Source organism: Lissotriton helveticus, chromosome 4_1 (assembly GCF_964261635.1).
Source record: "Lissotriton helveticus chromosome 4_1, aLisHel1.1, whole genome shotgun sequence".
Taxonomy (NCBI): Eukaryota; Metazoa; Chordata; class Amphibia; order Caudata; family Salamandridae; genus Lissotriton; species Lissotriton helveticus.
The window spans coordinates 268,410,381-268,437,494 of record NC_136063.1 but is presented as its reverse complement, the minus strand read 5'-3'; the positions used below and the strand labels follow the sequence as shown (position 1 = coordinate 268,437,494).

The window sequence follows — 27,114 nt, the reverse complement described above, 5'->3', positions numbered from 1 at the left end:
TACCCAAATAGGCTAAGTCATGCCCTGCAGTCAACAAATTTTAAACTGTGCTCAGTTGTATGAACGTTGAGTTGCTACCTCCTTAGAGCACCAGCTGGGAAGCATCAACAAGTGCTGCCTGATTTTACCTTCCATTCTCTGAAATCGATCTAGCAGCATAACCCAACTGAGATCTGTCCCAAAGTCAGTGCTGACATTCAGCAGTAGTGCCACTAGCTCAGCAAAAAACACTAAATGCTGACATTTGCAATACAGATCACATCATCATACTGTTTACATCAACAAACTCTATGAAATACTGCAAACAGGATGTGCATTTACAAACACTAATTACAAATAACATTGAACCATGCCAACAAAACCCGAAGCCATTCTCGAGAACCGCCACCATCAACAATGATGCATGGCCAATAGTAAGACCTGGCACATCGTGCTTGAGCCACCCGACACAGGAGGCACCACCACACACTCATCTAAGACATAGATAACAATTATCTGAAAAACATTTACAGATGATAGGACCCACAGCCTGTGCCAGTATGCATCATCAGAAGCTTTAACAAAAAAAGTCCCTGCCAAATGCCACCCCCAGCATCAGTGCCATGACCAATCACAACCATGCCACATATGCCTAATGTCATATGTCAACAATATCTCCGAAACGTTCCACAATCTGTCTCACGTTTACTCTAAAAGATATGTAAATAAATTCAGGTTCATGCCACTTACAAGCTTTCCTAAAATCCAGCATCAGCACTGTGGGGGCTTGTCACATTCTTTTAGCACAAGCATCACCAAAACCGCAATGGTGGGGCTCGTGAGGAGGAGCCATACAGAGCTGTCAAGTGCCTAGTCCAGTCACGCACTGAATTTGTCAATCTTCGGTGCCAGCATCCACAAACATTGGCCAACGAGAAACAGTGCCTGCCATCCTCCAAAACCTTTGGGGATGCGGATTCTGGGTGAACCCCTGCCACATACTACCAATGTATCTTCCACCAGCCATAATCAAGGGCAGATGCCTCTCGGCCAGAGGCTCCCTCCCCTACCTCTCCCACCCCGCAACCCTTCGCTCCTCCTCACCTCCTCCAGCACAGTGACCGAGTTCCTGCAGCTCTGCAGACGGGTAGTGAAGCTGGACGTGGTTGGGGAGTTGTAGTCCTCAGTTGTCTCTGCGATGAACTCGGATACGGAGATCTGGTCCGGCATCCTGTGACAGACAGAGAGAGAGGGGCAAGGCAGTCAGCTAGGAGACACACACAAACGGGGGGCAGTGCTTGGTTGGGGCACACATGGGATGGGGAGTAGGACAAGGTTGACAGTGGCAGGCACGTACGTGTTTGAGAGGCGCTGCAAGCGGAGCCCGCGGTCGCCGTTTAAATGCCTGCTCTCCGCAGCCGCCGCCCCGCCTCCCTGTCCAGTGCAGATAACCGCACGCTGGGCTCACGCACCCTCTTCGTGGAGCGAAAGCTGACCTGTGACCCGGTGGGAGGGTGGGGGGCGCGGCAGGGGTTCTAGTCTGTAACCAGGGCTGGGAGCTCCCTTCTGCCCTCCTCCGCCTGCTAGTCAGCCTGACACACACACACACACGCACTCGGAGGCTCGCGACCGCAGGAGGGGTGGCGGCGCAGTGCGCAGGCGCAGCCGCCGCGCTGGAGGACTGAAGGGAAACGTAGCCGCTGTTGTTGTCTTGGGTGAAGAGCGCCGGCTGAGGGGGGCTCGAGCGCCCACCGGCGCAGCACGCGCCCGGGTCGTTCCACGCGTCACGCGGAGGAAGGGGGAGGGGTGAGCTTGGCTGGGAAGCTTCCTCGGCAACAGAGCCCGCCTGAGTGACACTGGGTCTGCTCCAGCGTCGAGTAGGGACGGTAGTGCACGGCACTGCATACCATCTCTGTGACCCCCGCCCGGCCTTCATTTTAGCGCATATTTTAGTTAAAATGGCCAGCTTACTACGCTGAGCATACAAACTACTACCCTGCTCGAGTGTGTTTCTCTTAAAACTTTGCCACTCAAGTTGCGAGCTATCAGGTCCAACTGAAGAAATTCCACAAGAGACACGTTTGGATACTGCGGATCTCTCCGGGCTGGGCCCGAAGCTCTATTTTTTTTCATTCAAACTCGGGGCTGTCCGTGGAACCCACGTCACTCAATATATTCTAAATGGGTTTTTTCATGCATCCGTATATTTAAGCGCTGTTTAAAGTACGAGGCAGCATCTTGTTTGAAGCGGGCGAACCAGAGCCCTGGCAGTTGGTTTGCTGCAAAAGGGTGATTTTTAAAGAGCTTGACTGGATGCAGATTTACAACTTTGTCAATGATTTTAGTTTGTGGTATGAGTAAAACTCCTGTGTTGAATAAGATCCTCAGTTTTCGTATTTTTCTGAAGTGACCGAGAAGTGGTCCTCAAAATCGTGTACTATTCAATTACATTTTATAATTTTTTTTGCATCATTAATGTGCAGAATACAATTTGACACTTGATTATACATATACACATCGATTATAGTACTATTGTCTTTGCAAGATATTTACTATAATGTGTAGAAGTGAGTTTAAAAAAAAAACTTTTGTCAACTAGACCTCAATTTGGGTCTAGTAGCCATGTCTTCTAAAACGAATGTCACCCTATCCCCCCCTGCCTATCTCACTGTAAGTTATTTCTGCAGCACATGTTCAAGCAGAGTCCATGTCAGTTTATTTCCGTTGTCACTGTTCATTTTGTTTTCAGTGAACTTGTCCCCCGGCTCAGTCACAAACTGTAACTACATTTCAAGGTCCTTCCGTTAGGCCACTATATCCTATTCATTCATAATAAGTTGCTGTTGTTCATGTATCTAGTTTGTCAAACATCTCTGTAAGACATCAACAGAGTGGAAAGAATAATGATTCATGCAGTGGGACGGTGCTAAGGCGATGACATTTATTTTTGCTTTCTAATTTGCTAATGAAATGATACATTTGCTCACACAACAGTGATTCTGCAGTTATGTTAATTTCATATGCAACACTTGAATGAAGCCTGTAGAGTAACTGCTTGGCAATGCTTTAATAAAGGCAGTTACAATAATCCAGCTTTGAAGAAATGAGTGAAAAGCTACAGTTTTCCACGCTACAAGTGGGATAAATTCCCAAAACTTTTAAGCGATTAAACAAGTAGCAGATACTAATAAAATTTGAGGTTGAAAAGACGAGGCATACTCAAATTTGGCTTCTAGATTACAAACCACCTCCACAATGCTGAAAAAGAATAGCCTGCAAGGACGTATTGAACGCTGCTGATAAATCCAAAAGGATTACCACTGTATTATGACCATTATCCAGAATAACATTTTGTTTCTGACACTTCAAGGAGGGCAGATTCTGTGGCGCGTCTGCACCTGTGGTAATTAACCTGTACCATACTTTGGAATTTTTGTAATAAATCATTATAATAGTCTGTTGATCTAGAACTCAGTAAATGTGTTAGCCCATTTACATAATTGACTGCATTTCTGATATTTCTGGTATGTTGGTTAAGTGCCGTACCTCGGGGACACGTTGCCTCATGAAATTGAGGTTTAACGCCTTCTCAGATTCATTGAAATTTTGGGGTTTCAAAATTGTGGTGTTCAGCGCACCCACACTTGTGATCTTCCATTAGAGTTACCTCGATCTTTGACCTCTATCTGCCCAGCCAGAGGAAGGAACATGTTATATAGACAATTTGTGATGTTTATTTGGATCCCTGACCTGTTATTTAGTGAAGTATGGCTTGATGTCAGTTGCATATATCAGAAAGTGAATCTGTGATGCTCTAATATCTATATCAATGAAGTGGTAAATGTTTTACAGTAGCAGTGACAACGCAGTCCCTTTTGCAGCACCACAAGTCACTCTTCCTATCAATAATAATTTTGATCTGATTTGCTGGAGTCTGTTGTGGAGGAAGCAGTGGGTTCATCTTAAGAGTACACCCGATATCCCCGTCCATAGGTTGAGGTTTTTCATCATGAACTTGTCATGTGAGGTATGCTAGGATGCTGAAAGGCTAAGAAGTGCAAGGTGATGACGAGGTATTCCCTGGTGTTGATGATCTCTACTTTTCCTGTAATAGTTCCCTAAAGAATTACAAAAGTTACCTGTGGATGGAATACATGGACAGAGCTTAATGCCATTATCTCTTAGTCTCATGCAGAGATCGATCTGGTAAAGCTCTCTACTGTCTGATAAAAACATTGACTTGTTCGTTAGAAGTCTGGGTTTGAACCAGCGGGCTAAATGAGTCTATGATTATGGCAGAACTTAGTCCAAGTAACTGGCAGGTCCTGCTGTGGACTGGGGCCTGTGCACAGGTTTCAACCAGGTTGCTCTACAATCAGGCTAAAACATATGAATTTAAACATGGCTTCCTGGATTACGCAAGAAGTGCTGAGCCTAGGCCATGTTATAAGCAGAAAAATGACTCGCTAAAATAAAAATCCTCAGTTATAAAGGAGTGCCATTACACTGTGTCTAATCACCTTTCTTTTTTATGTAAAGTAAAAAACAAGCTGTGAGTGTTTCCATTAAATATGTTGGAATTATCATATAGTGCAGTGTGAGGTCATGAAAACCTGGTCCTCTCTATTCTTCCAAGTGGCATTAAAGCCAGCTTGTTTGCTTGCATTCTACATTAGGGTGGGGAAGGTTGCATACACACCCATGGAGGTGCCTTTAAGTAATCATTCCATTTTTGTAATTCAGGTTACATGTCCCGTTAGTAAGTGTGTCTTACCCAAGGAGGGGAATTGGGGATGAAGTCTTGTTTGGCACAGACACCATATAGCAAGGGACCTGCAACCTGATTGGAGGTTGTGCAAGAGATAGTTTTGCTCCGTGTTTTCTTGTCATTGGTTATTCATTATTTTCTTTAACTTTTGCTGGAATAAAGTGGGCTAGAATTGGCTGATGGCTTATACGGTCTTGTTGGGGTGCCGTTAGTTTCTTGAGTAGGGGTGTGCTACTAGCATATGTCATTTGACTAAGGGAAGGGGAATCAATTTGTCATGGTTATGACTTTTGTTAAAAGTTTAGTGAAAAAATGCTTCATACAACTAGGAGGCCTAGTTCCATTTCTGTGTCGGACACTTTGATTCCTTTAGGCTAGGATTGTCATCTAGTTTGATGTCAATAAGTTGGAGGAAAAGAGAGAAGTCTGAACGCGGGGGTGGAGCTGAGGGAGTGTGGTGGGAGGATAGGGATGGGGTGGTGGTTCGCGGCTTAAAGACACCGATTCCCATACTTGTGATGTTTCAGTGTCTAAGAACCTCAGGAACATCACCTAAAACTGCCAAGAAGTGCAGGGTGAAGCCAAAAGGGCCTTGGAGTTGGGTGTTTCTGGTGAAGAATGAAGACTTTTATCATGTTATTAGTGTTGATACAACTGTTGATGTGATATTAACTCATTTTAGGCCTTTACAGAGCCACTCCTATGCCTCTTGCTGTGTGCTTATTCTTCACGTTCAGTGATTAACACTGCTACTGTTTCAGGATACAGCACTCGCATTTCATTTTGGGCAGTGAGACGAGCCGCTTTGGAAAATTTAAGAGATAGGTGTCAATAATACTAAGACCAAATTATTAATGTTTTCTGTTAGAAGTAATAACGGGTTCGTAGATGGGGAGTAACTCGACCATTTAGACAGTAACTGCTATCTTGGTACTCTTATCAAAACAAACATGAACTGGAACTTGCATTTTGGGCGCTACTCTGCTGTTGGGACTAGAGATAGCCTAGTGAGAGTCAACATATTATATAGGGGCTGAGCCATACCTCGTGAACAGCATGCTTAGGTGACAATAAATGTACCAATACCACTGCACTTTGCACCCCCTGGTGCCCGTGTAACTTCTTAATACTAAAGGTGGAGGAGGCAAGCCTCTAAAGCACTGTTTCCCAAACTGTTGGCCGGTACTCATTGGTGAGACGTGAGACGATTTTAAGTGGGCTGTGAAAGTTCAAGCTATAAAGATGCCTATAAATACAGTATTTAACTCGTCACATTTTCTGTGTTTCAACGACAGGTCAAATGTCAGGCTGTGTCTTCTGATAAATTGCTGCTTTTTATCATGTGAATTGGTGTTTACGAACTCCTGTTACTTTACAGTCATAGAAAGAAAAGAAAAGTGAATTATGTGACAATCTTGCTGGGGTACAGGGAGTGTGAAACAAAATATTTTTTCAAAAACAAATGAGAGAGAAAGGGTGTTCTACATGGATGTAGGGCGGGCACTCCTGGTCCCCTTCAGAGTATTTTAAACAACAAATGGAGGAGTGCCCCCTTGGTATAGCAGAGAAAGACTCTGTGCATTATTGATCTTTAAATTTTGGTTACAATGTGCCCAACCTTTTTACAGGACATAGCATGTCCTTTTAGAAGACCCCTCACTCACCAACCTAGTTGGTAACATGCTTCATCATTGGGGTCCCACCCCGCAGGCCGAGTGCCAGCAGGGTGTGCTTCGACACCTGACTACAGTGGAGCGGGTAATTTTTTCTTTTTTATATGTGCAGTAATAATAAAAAGTGGGAAGTGATTTAAAAAGGGGCCAATGCTACTCACTTCAAGACTTTATTCCTGAGTGATTGGGCACCCTACAGGCAAAATGTGTCACCTATGTCTAATTGGGTAGACTCCGGTGTTCAAGACGTGTAGTGTTTTAAAATAGCGACGTGTGCTATGTGTTTAAAATAAAGGTCTACATGTTTCAACCATCTTGTTATTGTGGGTTTTCGTCAGGACCAACGAGTGTGACCTGGGAGGTACGCACACGCTAAGGTGCGCCCTGTCCAAGATCACGGAAAATGGAACCACAAACTTGTGGCCCTTTACAAAATACGAGCTGTCTTCTGCGCTACCACACAATGCTTTACGTACATTAATAATTGTCCCCCATGTCCATTAATGCTATGTGAGTCATAAAAGTTTGTCATTCTAAAAATTGGGTGTGGTTCTAAAAAGCTTGGGTGGCACTTCCTCTAGAGTTCCGGATAGTCACAGCTGAGAAACAAGCTGGGACTCCATTTGTTTTCTACCCATGCTTTAGCACTGGCTCATGAAAAGAAACAGCAGGGTGTATTGTCAAAACAAGTATTGTGTAACCCATATGAAGTGTCTAACTGGCTGTGTGCCTCCAACTGCTCTATGTAATTGTTCAGCCTTCTGGAGATTATAATAATTTTAATAAGTGTCCTAAATGCTGTGCATTTTGTAACTTTCGGTGGTAAAAGTATACTTCATAGTTACAAAAGAGACGAGGAAAAAGTTTGTTTCTGTTTGTCTGCAAGAACCTATTAATGGAGAACGAATGAAGACAATTAATTGAATAAAGTACTAAAAACAGGAATGTTTTCATCTGCCTGGGAACAAATCCCACAGGGTTCTGATAACAGCCTCACGGTGGCTGTACACTTTTTAAAATGGAAAAAAAACCATAACTGGCACGCTGTATTTGCATTTGTAGGTCCAGGTTGATTACAAAAGCAACAGTCATCGGCTAAGATCATGACAAATGAGACATTAACTTTGGGTCTGCAGATAGCTTTTGCAATCAAAATGTTAACTTTTAACGAGATGCTGCAAGATTCACAAAGAGTTGTGTACCAACTTGTTTATCTTACTTCCCTACAGGCTCAAAGGGCATACATCATCTGAGAATATCTCTTTTGATAAATTTACTTGCCTGATAATTGAACATTTTGATCATTGCACAAGTGGTATCTGTATTCTCCAACTGGTGAGCAAGATTGAGGAGTTCTTCAAGCTAAAAGGCACAAATTTGTGATTGTATGTAGTCGGTGTTTTATGTTATTTGAGCATTGCACTGGGTGTTGGTAAATACTTGAATAGTATACACACAAAAGAGGGCCTGAGGAGATTTAAGGGACCACCGAGGGCACACTCCCCATTACAGAAATCAAATAAAAAAGGAGCCCTCTGGTCCGGAATAGCAGAACGAGCATCAAATCGAAGGATAGACTGACTCGTGGGGGAGGGTGGGTTTTCCTTTTAAGGACAGTTTCCCTCCCTCACCAGAGTTGTCATGCTTCATCATGGGGAATCCTCCTCACATCATGAGGCCTAGTTATGATGCGGGCTACAACCCCCTCGCTGAGAGGGGGGAGCTTAGGAATGTTTTCAAGTATGAGGGGTATTCCTAAAACCCAGTATGAGTAAATGGGGTGATGGGAACTAGTGCAGTGCTGGTAGGTGAGTGACTATAACTAGCTACAGGGTTAGCCGGATGCGTTTTTTTTTGCTACCATGTGCTAGAGTTAAAAACAGAAAAATAAAAGTACAACTGCAGAAATTAGATGTAGTCGCACTGAGTTGTGATCAGCATGTTTCATCCTAGGATGTGTCGTGACTTTCATCAGGATCTCTATTGTAGCTACTGCTGTGTGGAAGTGAGGTACAAAACAATACAGGTAACAAAGCGTTGTTGTGTGTGATACAAGATACTAAACCAGTGATTAATAGGTAACCGTGCCTATCTAATATTATTACCTCTGACATCTAAGTTTAGCCAATAAAATGTCCTTGGAAAAAACGCGAAGTACCACAACCTCGAAATTACGGGCACATCAGGGTGGGGCGGAAAAGCCGGCCCTGCTCTAATACAAAGAACGTATTTGGAGAAAGAACAATAATAAATGTTAACATTGCTAGCCGAGTAACAAGAGCTGCCTCTTCTGACAGAGTGAGAGAGCGAAATAGTTGGCAGCTCATGGCTTACTCAGCACGTTACAAAATGTGTGTGGGTATCGACTTCTGATATTTCTGTGTGACAGCGCAATTCTTCTTCCTTCCAAAGAGCCCCTTGCATGTTCTTTTCGTAAGAGCATAATACTGTCGTTGGCAGCCCTGCGTGGGAAGAAGTAAAATATACTTTCATTCCGCAGGTGCCCCTGCACGCTGCCCCCTCACGCAGCGCGAGCCCGCGTGCCTGAGGTGGCGTCATCGGAGCGGAAGTGGTGCAGGACTTCAAAGCTTCTGTGGTTTTGCCTGAAGGGGATGTGTAATCGATTCTGCGGTGCCCACGGAGAGGCAAGGGACACAACGAAGTGTGCCCTATCACATTACAGCCTCTGCAGTAACTCTTCGGCGCAGGAACGCATATAAAGATGTGCGGGTGTTTACCATCCCCATGATGAGCGGTACTGCTCTGCTTACTTACCTGTCACCCCATTACTCCTGTTTTCTCTTCCTCGTCCCAAGTGTTACAAGCGAGGAAATGCTGCTTCCTGCAGACGTGTGAAAGCACTGCCACATAATAAACAAGAGTTCCTCGCCTGATATCTTATATAAGGGCGTCTGGCCCTTCCCACATCCTGGTACATCTGCCCAACCTTAAGGCCAAAGCTGCACATGGGAAGGAGGGAAAGGATGAGGCCTGGTTGAAGGAAAGAAAATCAGAGTTAAAGAATTAACAGAAATTATTCTGAACCTAACTGCCCTTCTCTTACTTGCCTCCAGCCTTAAGAGTGAGGACATACACAAGGCTGGAAGCAACTTTGGGAAAATAACAACACAGAGGTGAATCGATCAGGATGCAACACCCATGTGAAAGTTTCACAATGCGATTCCAGGAACATCATCAAGAGACAGCTGATAGATCCTCGGTGCCAAAAGACGACGGATTATGAAAATCAAGTCTGTAGTAAGCTACAAAAGTAGAATGATGTAATGCTCAAGTGGCTGCCGAGCAAATATCTGTGAGAGAGACTTCTTGAGCCTCTGCCTACAACGCAGCCATCCCCCTAGTGGAATGTTCTTGAGTGTGTTCAGGTGACTCTTTACCTGAGACTTCATACGAACATGAAATGGTTGAACGTTCCCACCAGCTCAAGGTAGAGAAAAAGGGAGCCAATCGTTTGCCCTCAGGAACAGGTAACTACATTGCTGTAAAGAAGAAATCATGTCCACAGAGTGGACATGATTGTTCTTTCTTTAGAGTGGAAAGAACAGCAGAAGAAAACGTAGTCCCCCCCTCCCTAAGAAATTAGGACAAAATCTTGGGGACAAACCTTGGACCCAGACAAAGAACGATCCTGTAAGGAAAAATACAAAGGCAGGGTGCCTGTTCGACTAAGGATCCTACATTTTGTAACCGTCTGACTGAGGTGAGGATGACAGGTAAAAAGTCTTAAAGGAAAGAAACTGAAAGCAAATCTCAAACCACAGCTGCTTAAAGGCACCTCTCCGAAATCCAGAAAGGAAAAAAAGGCAAGTCCCAGGGAAGAGAATTACCTCTTCCTGGAAGCCGGGCCAATGTGAAATCGCTAAAGAGATGGGACATAATGCTTTGTATAGAGTGTAACCTGACACTAAGCTCTCTAAAGGCTCTAATGGCTGGCAACTGAATTTTCAAGGTGGAAGGAGAAAAAGCCCAGAAAAATCCTTCTTGCAAGCACTGAAGGATTAAGTTGAAGCCACATTCCTTGGGGATCACTTCTTTCCATGAACACCATTTCTGAAGGGATGCCCAATGGAGTTCATATGTGCCCTCTGAGAAGATAACCCCTTGGAAGTCCAGGCAGCAGTAGCCACAACTTCAAGTAAACCAGAGTTTGAAGGCCTAATCAGTTAACCTCTACACCAACTTGCCCATTCTCACAAGAGACTTCAGATATAGGGGAAGAGTAAAGAGAATGGGCTCAAAGGAAGAATTCGCTCTTGAGCTAAAAAGGAGCTCTCAGATGATCAGAAACTAAGATTTGTGGGGCCATAATGCGGATGCTCCTCTGACAGTATCTCCAAAGATGGGCAATCAGCTTCGGTATAACCTGGAATAGATTAAATGCAAAGAGAACACCCCTTTTGACATGGCCAAATCAAGGTATTCATCACTCAGGCATGCTCCTCCAGGAACTAGAAGCAGTATTTGGAGAGAATGACGTTGATCTTGTTGGTGAACAGGACTGCTATGGGGGTTGCTGAATCTATGCATATCCAGAGAAATACTGTTCAAGACAAGCGAAACTCCTGAGACAAGAGAACACTTGATGTAAAGATTCTGCCTTCACATTGCCCATTTCCCTACTGTGGACTGCTGACAAGGCTAACCAATGCGCCTCTGCCCATTGAAGGGTTTGGACTGCAACCTCTGCCAGATCTCTGGTGTGAGTGCCTCTATTATTCGCCCAGGTGTTGGTTTTTGTGTGATGTCTGTTTGCAGAATTATAGATTTGCCTTGACTCGAGTTTGCAGAATTATAGGTTTGCCTTGACTCGAGTTGACTAATATCTTCAGAGCCCAAATGACTGAAGACAGTTCTTTCGAGTTAGGGCATTAATTCAACTCCTACTCCCACATGGCCTGAGCCAAAAGAGTCTCCAGTGTTTCTCCCCAACCCAGATCCGCGGCATCCGCACACAGAATGATTGGCTGTAATGATAGAAATTTAAAATTTTTGGTGATCCAAGCTGTCAGGTGCTATATATGTCTGGCACTGTCGCAGAAGATGTATCCTGCACTCGCTACGGACCAGCCATTAAATTTGAACCTGTCCTTACGTGCATTGTTTATAGTTTCCCACCACATTGTTGGGTGGAACCTTGACTGATTTTTATTCCTGTTGTGTTGACCTTGTGTGGTCTTACCAAGTCATGTTGAAGATATTGATTGATTTCTGACTTTGAAAATTGCCTATTGAATGCTCTGAATTTTGTCTTGTCTGTTCTGATGATGACCACACTAATCGTTTTGGTTGAAACGCCGTTGACGCTCTTCTTTGGCATACATTGAAGAGGAAGAATCTATTGTCATTTGTGCTTTTGCGATTTTTCGCTTCCGTTTTCTTTTTTTATTTTGCCTCTACCATTGTTTTGTTTAGACTGTCAATTGTATTTTCTGTACTATTGGTTGTGTAACTGTATGAGCTCCTGTTAGCCTATTGTCTTATTGCTTTATTTTGTTTAGACTGTCAATTGTATTTTCTGGAATATTGGTTGTGTAACTGTATGAGCTCCTGTTAGTCTATTGTCGTATTGCTTTATTTTATTACTGCTTTAGTAAATAATTATTTTGCAATATCAACTGTCTGTTGGTCCATGGGTATCAGTTTCATGTATTTGGTCTTTTCTTAAATGTTTTTTGTGCTTGAACCATTGTTATTATTATAAACGTAATGATAGAAAGGGCAATCACTTTCCCCAATGAAATTGGATCAATCAGCAACAACGTTTCTGAACAAACTCTATGGTCACTGGGATTTTGAGATCATATAATCGAAAAGCTAGACCTCACCAATTGAAAATGTTGCAACACTGAGACCAAGTGGAGACATGTCCATGGGATGACAAAGACTGTAGATACCTAGAGGGAAGCACAAAACAAGAAAGCATGAGTAAAGAGACCAGAAGGAAAGAAGCAATCTAAATCCTCTGAAGAAGAGTGAGTACTACCCATCTCCTCTTACTTCAGCATCCAACTCCAAGCCAGAGATGATCAGTGAGCCAGTGAGGATATCAAGTTAAACCTAAGTTGACAGGCATGTTCCAGGGAAAGGAAACCATTCCGATATCTATCGGTAAATGAGCCCCCATAAAGTGGAGATCCTCAATAGGTTCCGTTCTCGATTTTCTTCAGGTTGATCAAGCAACCCAGGCAGTTCAGAAAATGATGGACTGACTGTATATTCACCAGAGACTTGCTTCTCGCAGAGCATGAACTAACCAACCATCCAAATACTGATGGAGGGCTATTCCTTTGTTGGGGATGAAAATGGCCACTGTAGACTTGAAGTCAATTTAAGGCTAAAAGGAAGAACCATGACATGAAAAAGAAGGGACTGAACAGCGCATCAAATGAACCTGTGGTGAGAAAGCCAAATGGGGACATGGAGATAGAATGAAAATGAAGGAGGACCCCTCACAGAATTTTATAGGGACTGGGGGGGGAAGTCGTAGTTCAACAAACAAAGGTGTCCCAAATTGATGGACAGTGTCGTCCTTTTAATGTGTCAATATTAACACACAGCATACCATACTGTTGGCGGGAAAGGCAACATTCTATGTTCTATTCAACAAGAGCAGTAACAACCAGGGACAGATTGAACACAATTAATACATCACAAGTACTTATAGAAATGAGAGAAATTAATAAAACTTGTCAAAGCATGTCTTGGTTAAAAAAGTATGGGTTGAATTTATTACATCATCCAATTACATTACATATAAAAAACATAGTTTAAAAACATTACAATTCATTAAAATAAATTACAAAGCACATAAAAAGAAGAATCAACAAGGTCGACGCGGCGTTTCGGCTTTCTTTTAGTATGCCTTCATCAGGACTGATTCTAGACAAGTGAGACATTGGAAACACAAAGTTACCAGCCATTTTTTAGAAATTTGAACAAGTTTTAGTCTCTCTTTTTTTATCTTTTTCTATTACAAAAAAACTGATCCTTTTCCCCACGGTTGTATTACTCTTACAAAATATCAAAAAAACATTCTTCCTGATTTTGTATTACTCTAGATATACATATTCAAATGTTCAGATTCTAATCACTTTTGGCTCAACTAGAAATCCCAATATAGAATAATCAGACATGAAGTTTTTTTTGCCTCTCCCTTGGATCAAGATCCAATGCTATGTACTTGCAATATTGGCACTGTTGTAGTGCATATTTTTATGGAGCACTAACATACCTTATTCTAGGTCATACCTAGCTGGAAACCGCTAGGTAGATCAGAGGGTCTTATGGACTTTTGGACTGTTTTCAGGTCACAGGTTGCTTTTCTCAATTCGCAAGTGCCTGCAGTTTCTGAATATGAAATTAGGGCATTGTCAGTACCATCTTAATTGATAACTGATATTGCTATAGGTTATGGGGCGTTGTTTTTGCATACCTCTTTAGAGATGGTTGTATACACAGTTTCTTTACTTTCATCTATGTATGTAGGTACAGGTTCTCATGTATCTGCAATTATAAGAGGGGAATTTATCACACTTGATTGGTTTGTTTATGAATCACCCCACCAGGTCTTAAAAAGCATAATCCGCCCAACCTATTACCTGTTTATGGTATATCTCCTGTGTATATATGTCTGCCAGGAGGAGCCACCGTTTTTATATGGATTATATAGACTCTTCTTCCTACAGGGTTGAAAATGATGTTTCAATCACCAATCCTCACATGTTCAAATAGATTATAATTGTAACATTACCACCATATCTATCACTCACCAAAGGAGTTATGTGATCAATCGTTGTAGTATGGAGCCTCTTATCACTTGGGACAACCATGCATCACGGATCATTAGCGAATTCGGTGTAGGAAGAAGAGTCTATATAATCCATATAAAAACGGTGGCTCCTCCTGGCAGACATATATACACAGGAGATATACCATAAACAGGTAATAGGTTGGGCGGATTATGCTTTTTAAGACCTGGTGGGGTGATTCATAAACAAACCAATCAAGTGTGATAAATTCCCCTCTTATAATTGCAGATACATGAGAACCTGTACCTACATACATAGATGAAAGTAAAGAAACTGTGTATACAACCATCTCTAAAGAGGTATGCAAAAACAACGCCCCATAACCTATAGCAATATCAGTTATCAATTAAGATGGTACTGACAATGCCCTAATTTCATATTCAGAAACTGCAGGCACTTGCGAATTGAGAAAAGCAACCTGTGACCTGAAAACAGTCCAAAAGTCCATAAGACCCTCTGATCTACCTAGCGGTTTCCAGCTAGGTATGACCTAGAATAAGGTATGTTAGTGCTCCATAAAAATATGCACTACAACAGTGCCAATATTGCAAGTACATAGCATTGGATCTTGATCCAAGGGAGAGGCAAAAAAAACTTCATGTCTGATTATTCTATATTGGGATTTCTAGTTGAGCCAAAAGTGATTAGAATCTGAACATTTGAATATGTATATCTAGAGTAATACAAAATCAGGAAGAATGTTTTTTTGATATCTTGTAAGAGTAATACAACCGTGGGGAAAAGGATCAGTTTTTTTGTAATAGAAAAAGATAAAAAAAGAGAGACTAAAACTTGTTCAAATTTCTAAAAAATGGCTGGTAACTTTGTGTTTCCAATGTCTCACTTGTCTAGAATCAGTCCTGATGAAGGCATACTAAAAGAAAGCCGAAACGCCGCGTCGACCTTGTTGATTCTTCTTTTTATGTGCTTTGTAATTTATTTTAATGAATTGTAATGTTTTTAAACTATGTTTTTTATATGTAATGTAATTGGATGATGTAATAAATTCAACCCATACTTTTTTAACCAAGACATGCTTTGACAAGTTTTATTAATTTCTCTCATTTCTATAAGTACTTGTGATGTATTAATTGTGTTCAATCTGTCCCTGGTTGTTACTGCTCTTGTTGAATAGAACATAGAATTTTGCCTTTCCCGCCAACAGTATGGTATGCTGTGTGTTAATATTGACACATTAAAAGGACGACACTGTCCATCAATTTGGGACACCTTTGTTTGTTGAACTACGACATGGAGATAGGCCTTTTCCAACCCCATGACAGGCAGAACTTCTCCGGGCAGGATGAGGTGAATAACTGACTGAAGAGTGTCAATCTTAAAGGGAATCATCTCGACTAACTGATTCACTTTCAGATTGGTGAGGCAGACCCCACCCCCAGACACCTTTGGGAGCAGAGAACGTGTGAATAAACCCCTTTCGCTGCTCTTTTCTAGTAACAGGAGCATTAGTCAGCTTGTCCAAGAGGGCTTTTATTCCTTCCATAAGTCTCTCTTGATTGTACATTGAAAAGGGTCAGGAAGTTATCAAAGGCTCTGCATTCGGAGGTAGCATGGGGGACTCAATTTTGTACTTATCTTGAAAAATACCCAATGCCTAGACATCTGAGATGATCTGTTTCTAAATTTCAAAGAAAAATCTAAGTCTTCCTCCACCTGACACATGAGGCTTAATGTATAAAGGCTGTGAATGTCAGGATCGTTGCAGTTTGGCAAACGAATTTGAAGAGGTCTTAAATGAGGATCCCCAGTTATTAACTTAGAAATGACTGGCACAACCTATAGGCTGACCCTGAGCAGTGTGATGTCTGCAACGGAAGTAGGCCTGTTATTTTGAAGAGGACTTGGATGAATCAGAACCCTTATAGGTGAAAGTAAAGGGTAGGGCATGGTCGCTGTTCTTGAAATATTTGTGAATGAGATCATCTAACTCAGGACCAAACAAAGATCGGCCAAGAAAGAGAAGATGAAGAACAGAAGATTTCTGAAGACCATGTGCCTACCAATCATGCTTGAAGACATGGCACAGAGCAGCAATTACTGCCCCAGAGTAAATCGCTTTAGGTCTCAGAGTGTCAAAGGAAGCACCTGCCAAAAACTGTACTTGTAATTCCATTTTAGCAACAAGATCTGCACAATCTTTACCCTCCAGAATAGTTATGGAAAGAAAGTGGAAGCCAATGACCAAACTCTTGGAGGGATATGAAGAATACAAAGCCTTCATGCACAGGTTGAGTACTAAATAGGCCTTGCATTCGGACCCACCTACATTCCCACAGGTGAAATCCTCCCTGGTCACCTTCAAGCTACCTGTAAAGTTCTGAAGCCCTGGATCTACAGTCACAGGAAGTGGAAAGTATGGTTCGTCCACTGGATATATTTTGGTTAAAAACTGGATGACAGTGATTTCTCCGTGCCTTTCTATTCGTGAAGGATGGCATAAACAGGAATTATACGGAGGGATCTAAGAAGAAGCCTACGTAACAGGGAAAAGGGAGCATGACTATTGATCAGAGCATTCACTGGATCTATAGGAAGCCCCAAGTTCTTTCCTAAGTAAGACAGGACCAGAACAAACCCTCTTTATCAACAAAACCCCCTCTGGGGTCTGTCAAGGCTGACAAATCTGTGTCTTCCCCAGCATCCTGGGAAAACCAACCAGAATGAGAAAAAACAGGCGTCTCTAAATGTTTCAGTCATAAAAGCATTTAAACGAACCTCCAAAACACCCTTTACACCTCCCTGACTTTCTGAAGCTGAAGGCCTGTCAGTCTCTTAGAATAGTACTTGCCCTCCATCAAGCAAATAAAGGCAATTATTGCTCCAATAGCAGTGAACCAGCCAGGAGCAAGTCATCTGAGGTGCAGAACTCTAAAGCTTAAGTAGCCTTGTGTAGCAAACGCCTTCAGCTGGGGATGTGCGTCTATGGCCACCAAATAAACCTGTAACATGGCGCATATGCTCTACATCCACCCCCTCCATTCCAATCCACAGAGGAGGCAAGTGCAGATTAGACGCAAGCTAGGGCTGAGAAGCTGAAGAAAGAGAGACCAAATTTAGTAATCCACCCTCAACCCAAACGAGACAGGGAATCGGGGTTGAGTCCACGAAGCACCATTGCAGGACCCTATTCTGAAGGATGCCATGAGCAGGACCAATTCAAGAAACGATAATATAAAGGTATGCAAGGCAGACAAAAAAAAGTATATGAGATGTGTATATCGCCCTTTTATAGAGTAGTATTTGGGGGATTAGGTCTTTGTTTGTGTGGTAGTGCATAAATGTATCTGCAGAGAGGTGGGGCCTACTCACTGTTAAGGACTAAGACGGGGAAGAGAAATGCAAAGCAAATGCGCACTGTCCTTCAGAGAAGTGTTATGCTTGTTCACCAAGAAATATCAGTACTATCCCATGCACCACAGGGGGCCAGATTGTACCTGCTAACTTAAAGCACAGAGGAGAAGATAACCCTATGCCTTCTAGTTTTAGAGAGACAAACTTCATCATAACTTCCTGAGCCATATAAATATCACTTTTCTCGTATATTTTTGGCTTTTATGTTTTTCTACCACATGACCTAGATAACCCTATTTTTTGATTATGGTTTTCCCAAAAGTTTTTTTTCCACCCCACAAATACCTTAAAGACTGTAATACCAACTTGCAAAGTAAATTGTCAGGTAGGCGTGTGTACTGTTTTTCTAAATGGTATAGTTGGGGTTCGCTCTGAGTATCACAGATTGTGGATATATGCTGAAGAATATGTATATTTGTAAAAAAAAAACATAGGTTTCACTTCCATGCCTTCTAAAAGGTGATGAGCCACCCATCAGGTTAAAGACCTTTAACCCCACTCCTTCCCCCAGATGAGTCATATCGAAAAATATGAATAAAAAAGCATCCTAGCACACTACAGCTGTACATCACCCAATTCTTAATTGCCAAGGTATAGCTTCTCGTACCTCAAAGCACCCTACTATAGGGCTCGTCCTAACAAAATCAATATATCCAACTATTGGCGAATGATAACACTGCATTCAATAGCGAGATGCTAGAGAGCAAGGTCACACGTCTGCTACAGAGTTTGAGGAGCCAAGAACCTGCTAAAGTACATGATCGACTATCGGGGTACATATCAGCTTGAGGTACTGGGTCAGTCCCAACAGACGTCCAATAAGACTTCCTCACTGCCCTTGATGGAAAATAATTGGCAGCCATAAGCCACCTGACCCCCTCATCAGTGAGTGAAAATGGATGACTAGATTCTTATCTCAGTTTACAAGAATTAATAGGGATCACTGGAACATCACTCGGATGGATCAATGTGTTCCTCACGTATCAGAGGTGACTCGGCTCGATAGGCTCATCGGAATACAGCATTAACATGACTACTAGGCTACATGTAGAGCATTTCAAGGCTCCTCGCTCTCCCCACTAATTAAAATGTATGATTACAATCACCGCTTCAACCTTCGCTTTTAAATGCACACAGAGGTTACGCACATCCAATTCCAGCTAGACCAAGGGTCAGCGTACAAGCCCAACATTTCTTGGGACCTACACACATTTAGTTTTGGATTAAAAATGGTTTCTTGGACCTGGATGGGACCACCACAGGACTACCTTTATTCAAGAACAGTACCACCATCTCATTGGCTGTAACTGCTCTCTAACAACACTCATGGACATCATTTAGGGGGTGGCAGCGGCAGTCACTGCCTTGCTCCTGTCTACCCCATGTACTGGTCTCAAGAGATAGTACTATTAGTGCCAAGAGGACAAGGGCAGCTCACCCTTATGGGTGTCTCCGCCCTCGTTGTCTGTCCATTTTCATAACACTATTAGTGAATATTCACTATTAGTGTGGTAAAACATGGAGCACTGGGAGCTGAAATGAGACCTCCAAAGGAAGATGATTTAGGTAAAAACTTTTTGAATGTATTGTTGAGAGTAAGAATGTATATGTGTGTGAGAGAGCATGCATTTTTGTGAGTGTGTGTGTGGGAATGAGTCATTGGAAGGTAATAAGAGTGAGTAAGAGAGTAAGCAAAAAAGTGAGCATGAAGGCAAGTGAGTGTCAGCAAGGAGGAGTGAGGGTGAACGAGTAACAGCGAGTGAGAATGAGGGAGTGAGACCGAATGAGTGCAAGTGAATGAGAGTGAGTGAGCGTGAGGAATAAGGACGTGTTATGCGGGTGAGTCTGCTGTTGGCTCTAGTATGCTGAAGGTAATTCTTGGTTTAAAGAGCGCACATGGCAAAATACTGCCGCTGGCATAAAGAAGGTAACCGTTAGATTGACAAGCATCTGTGAAAAAATAGTTGCACTGCATACTGGAGGTAATTCTTGTATAATGGACACCATTGGTTAAATATTGATGCTTGCATACCGGAAACAATTCTCGTCATACATGACACCCATGGAGAAATGCTGGCACTGACATACTTGAGGACATTTTGGGAATGGAGCATTTGTGGCAAAATAGTGGTGCTACCTCGTTGAAGGTACGTTTTGGCAAAGGGAAGGGAAAGCATGGCTTATTGGAGGGGGGCAACCATGACAAAATGCTGGCTCTGACAGACCAGAGGTAATTTTGACATAAGGGTAACACAAAGTATATTGATGGCAAACTTCTGACATTCGTAAAGTTTGAGCAGTTGCACTCCTTCCCGTGGTTATTTACAAACTTCTGACGTGGTTATTTACAAACTTCTGACATTGACATATTGTATATCATTTTTGGCATAAGGGGGCACCAATGACAAAATGCTGGCCCTGCCACAGAGGAGGCAATTTTTGACATATCGGGGCACTCACAGCACATTTTGAAAACAATGGGGTCAATTACTCTCTAGCATCACGTGTCATTGGCGTTGTACACTATGAAAGTACCTGGATATGAATGAGTGTCCTTTCAGAGCAAATGTAAGTAAACATTGTGCATTTCAATACACTACCAGACCCCACTTTTAAAAAAGTTTCCCCAGGGGGAGCCCATCCTCGAAGAAGAGATCTGGCTCGCTACAATTCAGGTCAAATATAGCGTCCCACCTATATCTTCATAACTTTTACCTGCTGCTTGCTTATTACCCTATGCCACCTGCTGAGATATCTTGCATCTCTTCTTTGTAACTACACTGCTCCTCTGACAAATAGTTTTTTGTTTCTGTTCTCTTGTCATTCTTTGATAAGTGATTACTGTGTATATGTGCCATTTGAAAATAATTAAAACAATTTTTTTTAAAGTGAAGCGCCCCACCACTTTCAAATATCATATCAGAGCCCTAACATAGGTTGTATCTAAAATTGACATTTGTCTCTGTTGTGTTTCATTAATCATGCAGGTAAAAGGAAGTTGTGATGGCTCATGATTAAGATCACGTGACACCAATTGCTGGGAACAATCATAGTCAAAGATCATGTAATCTCCCTTCTTGTGTGCCATTAAAATCAAAGGGAATGTGACGTCACTTCCGCTACATCATATTTTGGTGATTAAATGGCCATGGCAGCACACTGAAGGATGAAGAAACTTGGGAGTACCCCTCTATTCAGACGTGTCCTTTTACACTTGCTCTAAGTTAAAGGGATTCAGACGTATCCTTTTACACTTGCTCCAAGTTAGAGGAATCGTGCATGTTTATTTTATTTATTTATTTAGAAACTTATAAAGCACGCAGCTACCCCCAGCGGGGGTGTCCCGGCGCTAGGATAGGTGGCATATGCAAGTACCAGTAGGGGGCTAAGGGCTGGAAAACAGCCAGGTCTTCAGAACACGTCGGAAAATGGTTTCAGACTCGACCATACGCAGGGAAACAGGCAGGCTGTTCCAAGTTTTGGCAGTAATCACTGCAAAAGCTTAGCCACCCATTCTGGAATCGGTGGAAACGGGGAGTCGCCAAAAGGCGAAGATGATTCGATCTAAGGGTACGATTAGACTGAGAGTGCTTGAGTCAAGCTCTAAGATAAGCTGGCCACGACCCTAGATCGCTCTAAAAGCCAAGACAAGGGACTTGAACTGGATGCGTTTGATCACTGGAAGCCAGTGAAGCTTCTTCAAGTGGGGTGAAATCGAATGGCAATATGGGATGTTGCAAATCAGCCTAGCAGCGGCGTTTTGAACGATCTGCAAGCGTATGATCAGATAAGCTGAAGACTATTTGCATAGTCGAGATATGAGGTGATCAGGGCATGAATAATGGTCCATCGGGAGTCCAGAAGGAGAAAGGGAAAGATTTTACAGAGCATGTCCAATTTATCAAAACAGGCAGAGGAGACCTGGTAAATTTGGGATTTACAGGACAGCTCATTGTCAAACCAGAACCAAAGATTCCTAGCCGAGTCCACGGGTTTCGGGGGGGAATCAGCTCAGATGGCCACCAAAGCCATGAAAGTGGGCTTTTTTTAATTAAAAAACAGCACCTCGGTTTTGTGAGAGTTGAGCCTAAGCATATTTAATGACATCCAGGTGGAGATATTACACAGACAGCATCTGCAATTAAAAAATTCTGCTTCAGAGTGATCTTTAAATGAGAACACCAATTGTGTATCGTCAGCATAAGAGAGCACTCTGACTCCGCACGATTCTACCAGTGTAGCCAAAGGGGAGAGGTATACTTTGAAGAAGAGTGGGCTCTAAGCGGAGCCCTGAGGAACCCCACAGCTCAAGGGTTTCTCCTCGGAGACAAATGGCTGAAGGGAGACTTGTTGGATGCGGCCGCTAAGGCAGGATCGTATCCAGGACAAAGGGCTGCCTTGGATTCCGAGACTGTAGAGTCTCTCAAGCAAGATAGCATGAGAGACCGTGTCGAATGCTGCGGACAGGTCAAGAAGCACCAACATAGCTGCTTCGCCTGCATCCACGCATTCACGAACTGTCTCAAGAGACCTCAAGGAGGGAGGGCAGTCTTAGTACTATAACCGGATCTAAACCCGGAATGGGAACATGGAAAAGATGCCGGGATTCGAGATAAGTTGTTCCTGAACTAATATTTCCAGTACTTTAGCTGTCTTTGGGAAAATAGAAATCGGATGATAGTTTTTAAAAACAGATGGGCAGCATCAGATTTTTTTAGGATTGGTACTAGGAGGGCCTGTTTCCAGATTGAGGGGAAATCCCAGTGCGCTGGGAAGAATTCCAAATCAGATTCAAAGGGAAAATAATAAGGGGGGCTAAGGAGCAAAATAATTGTGCCTGGCAGGTGTCCTTTGAGGAGCCTGATTTGTAGGCGAGAAGTTTTTAAAGTGAAATATCAATGGAGATCTGGTGGAAGCGCGTAAAAACATCACTATTGGCTACCTCGCTGTCTTGGATAGGGGAGCATGGTGTAGGGACAAACATTGAATAGATGTCCAGAATTTTATCGTGAAAGAAGTCCGATAGCCCGTTACAAAGATCCTGGGTGGGAGGAACTGTACTTGATAAAGCAGATGACTTAATAAAATCTTTAACTATTTTGAAGAGAGTTTTTGATGAATTACCGGCGATGTTTACTTTATTAATAAAGTACTCGCTCATTGCTGAGCACTTAAGTTTGTGAACATTCTTTATGGCGGCTTTGTAGATTAATTTAGCCTCAAGACCATAAAATGATCTCCAGCTGCGCTCAAGTTTCTTACAGCGGCTTTTCTCGGTGCGCAGTGCCGGGTTAAACCATGGGACTGATGGTTTTTGTCTCGAGAAAATAATAGGTTGTAAGGGGGCGACAGTATCAAGGGCTGAGGAGAGCCAGCTATTAAAATTAGACACATCAAGTTCTGGATCACCAGCCAACTGGAGGGGGGGGGAGATCAGGTGTCATAGCATTACAGGTAATTTTAAACCACCTCCTGCTGTAATCCCAGGCCATGGAAGAATTAGATACTCACAGTTAAATCTACTGCAGGAACACTGTGCACTACTCCACTGTCCCCACAGCAGTAGACATAACCTAGGGCTCGATCCTTAGACTTACTTCAATATCATGTACAAAGAAATGTTTTCTAGAAGGTCCAACGAGAACGAAGAGCTTTACAAAGATATAATATTGTGGACCAAGATTTGTATTTTTATCTTGCTGCCATCGGTCGTAATACTTAAAGAGGTGCAGTGTAGTTACTGTTTGGCTTTCAAGCATCCTTTTTGGCTCCCTGGCTTCATTTGAAGATATATATATAATATTTTTAATATTTTACCCCGGCTGGAGTATGCTATTAATGATGGATTACAATACATGCTTGCTATCAACTATTATCAATGTATTTTAATATATTAATCAAGGTCTTAATATTATATATTTATTTACTGCACTGCACTTTTTATGCTATTTTGCACACTACTGTTATTTGCACTGTCATAGCATTTCCTACTTTAGGACCTTAGCACTCAAGCACTTTTATTGGGTATTTCGGTTGCCTGGATTTATCCAGATAGAATTGCAATGTACATGGGCAGTGTGCATATGTGAAATAACAAACACAAAAAAACAACGTTGATTCAATATGGATTTACCCAGAGAGAATCGCTTTGCATTCATTTGCAATTATCAATTATATTTAAACAATTGTAGTTGTTTAAATATGCTATATTTGTTAAATTAATGTTGCGTGCAAAATACATCAACATTTTAAATTAAATGAATAGCATACAAGCATGTAATGTTGTAGGGCAAAGAAAAAGCACGCTACACACCTTGCTTCTGAAGTCTTTTCACACTGTCTTTTGACCATGTGACTGTTTTTTTAATGCAACCCTGGTGTGCACTTTCACTACATGTATAAAAAGAAAAAAATGGCGCAGTTTAAGCTGAATGTGATCAAGGGCTGCACAGCCCGAAACGCGTCGTCGTGAGAGGTGAACAATAAAGTTTTTCTTGCCTGAAAATCTGCTGCAGAGGCCTGAGTCTTTTTCCTCGCCAGGTGCTCGCTGGAGGTGGTCGGGGTAATATATATATATATATATATATATCTATACTACTATTATAAAGAGAGAACTGTGTCCTTTGAGCCAGGTAAACTCGAAAAGTACAGGCAACGCTGGGGCGGGCTGCTAGTATATATATATATATATATATATATATATATATATATATATCCAAATTATTAAGGATAATGAATATATAAAAGTGAAGAAAATCGCAAAATATGGTCACCTCGACACACATTCTAGGATGTAACGAGGAACTTTTAACTCTAATGAGGTCATTTATACCTAGCAGTACACAGCAGATGCAACATCAGCTTCTAATTATTGTGGGCCAGGGAGCTGGGTCATTTACTCCCATTCTGAAAGTAGACGTGTAATAACCTGGAATAACACATGCAAATAGTATTTGCTTGCTTTACTACTGCTAATGTCATGGGTTGCTCATATAATTACTACCAGTTCGGACCTGGCGGTTCTTGCTAGCACAAATACAAAAGTGAGTGCCATTTGCCCTCAATTCCTGAGAGGCGCACGTGTATAAAACTGCAGGAATTTTGCTGGTGCCCTATTTTACACTAGTATCTAGGTCTAATCTGTGCAAATTGCTAAATTCAGTAAATAATTCAATCAGAGAGTTCTCAGAATCCGCTATTTTACGCCTACAGATGTACATTTGAGAGTAAAATGCTCAGGGCATGTTGCTTTTCAAATGTCAAACTTCAGCAGAAAGTGAAACTGTGAATGATGATGCAGGCCCATCAGACGCTTCGTCGATTCGAGCCAAACCATCCCTGAGCAGCACAGCGTTCTCTGCAATTACAGATGACTCACGTCCAAGACGGTCTTACTGCCAGTCCCTCTGCCTGGCCATAGTCAGCACTCTTAGAAGCGCAAGTGGCAGACCTCTGCTATGCCAGCCAGGCGTGAAACTCTGCCAGGAAACAGGACTTCAGGACGTGTCACTGTTGCATCATCTTCTCCTGAAACTGGCAGTGAGGAGAAAATATTATGCCTTTCTGCACACGCTCCTCGACTCGGACATTAATGTCCCTGTTCAGACAGAAAATGGCAGCAGGTCAATATTGACTTCCGGTGCCCTGGAGAAGATTGGGAACCAGAGATGGACTGTGCATGTACTTGAACCCATATTAAGGGTTTTCTTGCTTGGTGATGCATGTAGTACTGAATGAATGATAAATGACAGCATGATTCAGAAGTGAATGTAGTAACTTCCTTTTTATGCAGCACTTAACATACTTTTCAAAACACAGCCATTAACATATGTAGCTATTACCCTGTTTCATAGTGCACAGCATCAATACATGAATGGACTGGACTTGGAGGCAGGTAAACCACTATATAGTAAGGGCTAGACAGAAAAAAAATCACGGAATGAAACTCGGGTCCTAATGAACTGTTCCCATTTGCAAACCAGTGATGTTTGGTCTACAAATAGCATGCGATCTGCAGTGCAACCGTGTACCAGTAGGTCACGTAGCACATTGTCCTTTCACAGGGTGTTACAAAATGATGCAAAATGACCTGCCTTATTAATATTAATGAGACAGGTCGCAATTTCCGACACCTTGTAGTTGGGCGCGAGTGCAAGGATAGGGAGCTGTAAGTAGCAGTAGACCTGCATTCCTACATTTGCTTTCTCAAATGGGACATTTTTATTCAAGTAGCCCCTGTCTAATAAAGAGACAGGCGCTGCTTCTAAAACTACAAGAAATGCCATTTGGGAAGACATCTTAGGTAGAAATCCTTTCAACCACTGCCTGTTACACCTGAGGTCGCCCGATATGTTTTCCAAATGAGAAGCTGTCCCACCCAGGAGTCGGTAACTGATCAATGGTTTGCTACTGCAAATGGGGTCACAGTGCGATAGATTCATCCGTTTCTAAATTGCAAATAGGAGGGGGACCCCTTTTCACAACCCTTCAATCTGTAATTCACAGAGGGTTTCAAAAGGATTTTTACGAGTCAGAAACAACTTTGCAACTGATAAGAGGGTTCTTGAGCATTATAAAAAGCATTTTACAGTCGTGAACCCTGTTATTTTGTACATCACAGAGACCCGGACTTGTCGAACACCACCACTTGAAGCCTTTGCCGGGCAAAACGGCAATCACAGGCGGGATCTGCGTCAAAAAGTTGCACATTATGTAACTATGCGTTAATGCCTATCCTGCAGACAATAATGGCAGTTAATTATCAGCCACATATTTATGAGCCAGACCTTAGGCGAGGGCCCATAATGAGAAATTGATAATTAGCTGACATCATTACCTTTCATACATAGGTAACAAGATCGTGTGGTGAATTCGACTCACCCTCAGTCTTAAGTCTCCTCTAAAGTAGGTCTGGGCGTAATTCAAATCAGGAAGGATGGGCTGGTGACGTGGTTGAGTGAGTGTGCATACTCATACTTGTCCATGGGCATGAATGAAACGTCTCTGGTGACATTTGTGCCACACAAAGCTGACAAGCTATCTAACGGACATCTTAAAGCTTGGCAAACCTTTGCAGGTAGGTCACCACCCTGGGCAGGGGTAAGTGGCTCTGCCTGCTGGCTGGGGGCCACCGGCTGGCAGGGACCGAGCCTCCTACGGGGGTATTATGGAAGCTATTCAGTTAGCATTATATGTCTTTTGTAAACACAGCCCTGAAGAAGTCCCATCAGGGACGAAACGCGTCGGCTGTTCGTTTTTCTACTGTTGAAAAATAAAGGATTCAAACAAATAAGACCTTTGGACATCACTGTTTTGTGCCTCAACATTAATATTATTGTTCCTGCACACTTGTAAATGTATGGTGCACCTGTGCTTTTTTTCATTACATGTAAAGTTCTGTTTGGGACTGTCATGGTGATGGCGGGTGTCTTTTCGGTGTGCACATAATTCCAGTTTAAATACTGCATAAATTATTTCAGAGGTTATTCGGATC

General features: G+C 42.5%; 1 protein-coding gene across 3 annotated transcripts in view; it reads right to left on the bottom strand.

Moving 5' to 3' along the window:
- The window catches only part of ASAP1 (ArfGAP with SH3 domain, ankyrin repeat and PH domain 1), a 2,040,747-nt gene that overhangs the window by 1,797,778 nt on the left and 215,855 nt on the right, over positions 1–27,114 (bottom strand). For 2 of the 3 annotated variants that reach the window (XM_078686749.1, XM_078686753.1), the window contains exon 3: positions 1,084–1,210. In XM_078686749.1, coding sequence (XP_078542875.1) covers positions 1,084–1,210 — 127 coding nt within the window. Of the gene's footprint in view, positions 1–1,083; positions 1,211–1,336; positions 1,608–27,114 lie in introns of those variants that run through there. The other variant, XM_078686750.1, reaches the window with a different exon arrangement.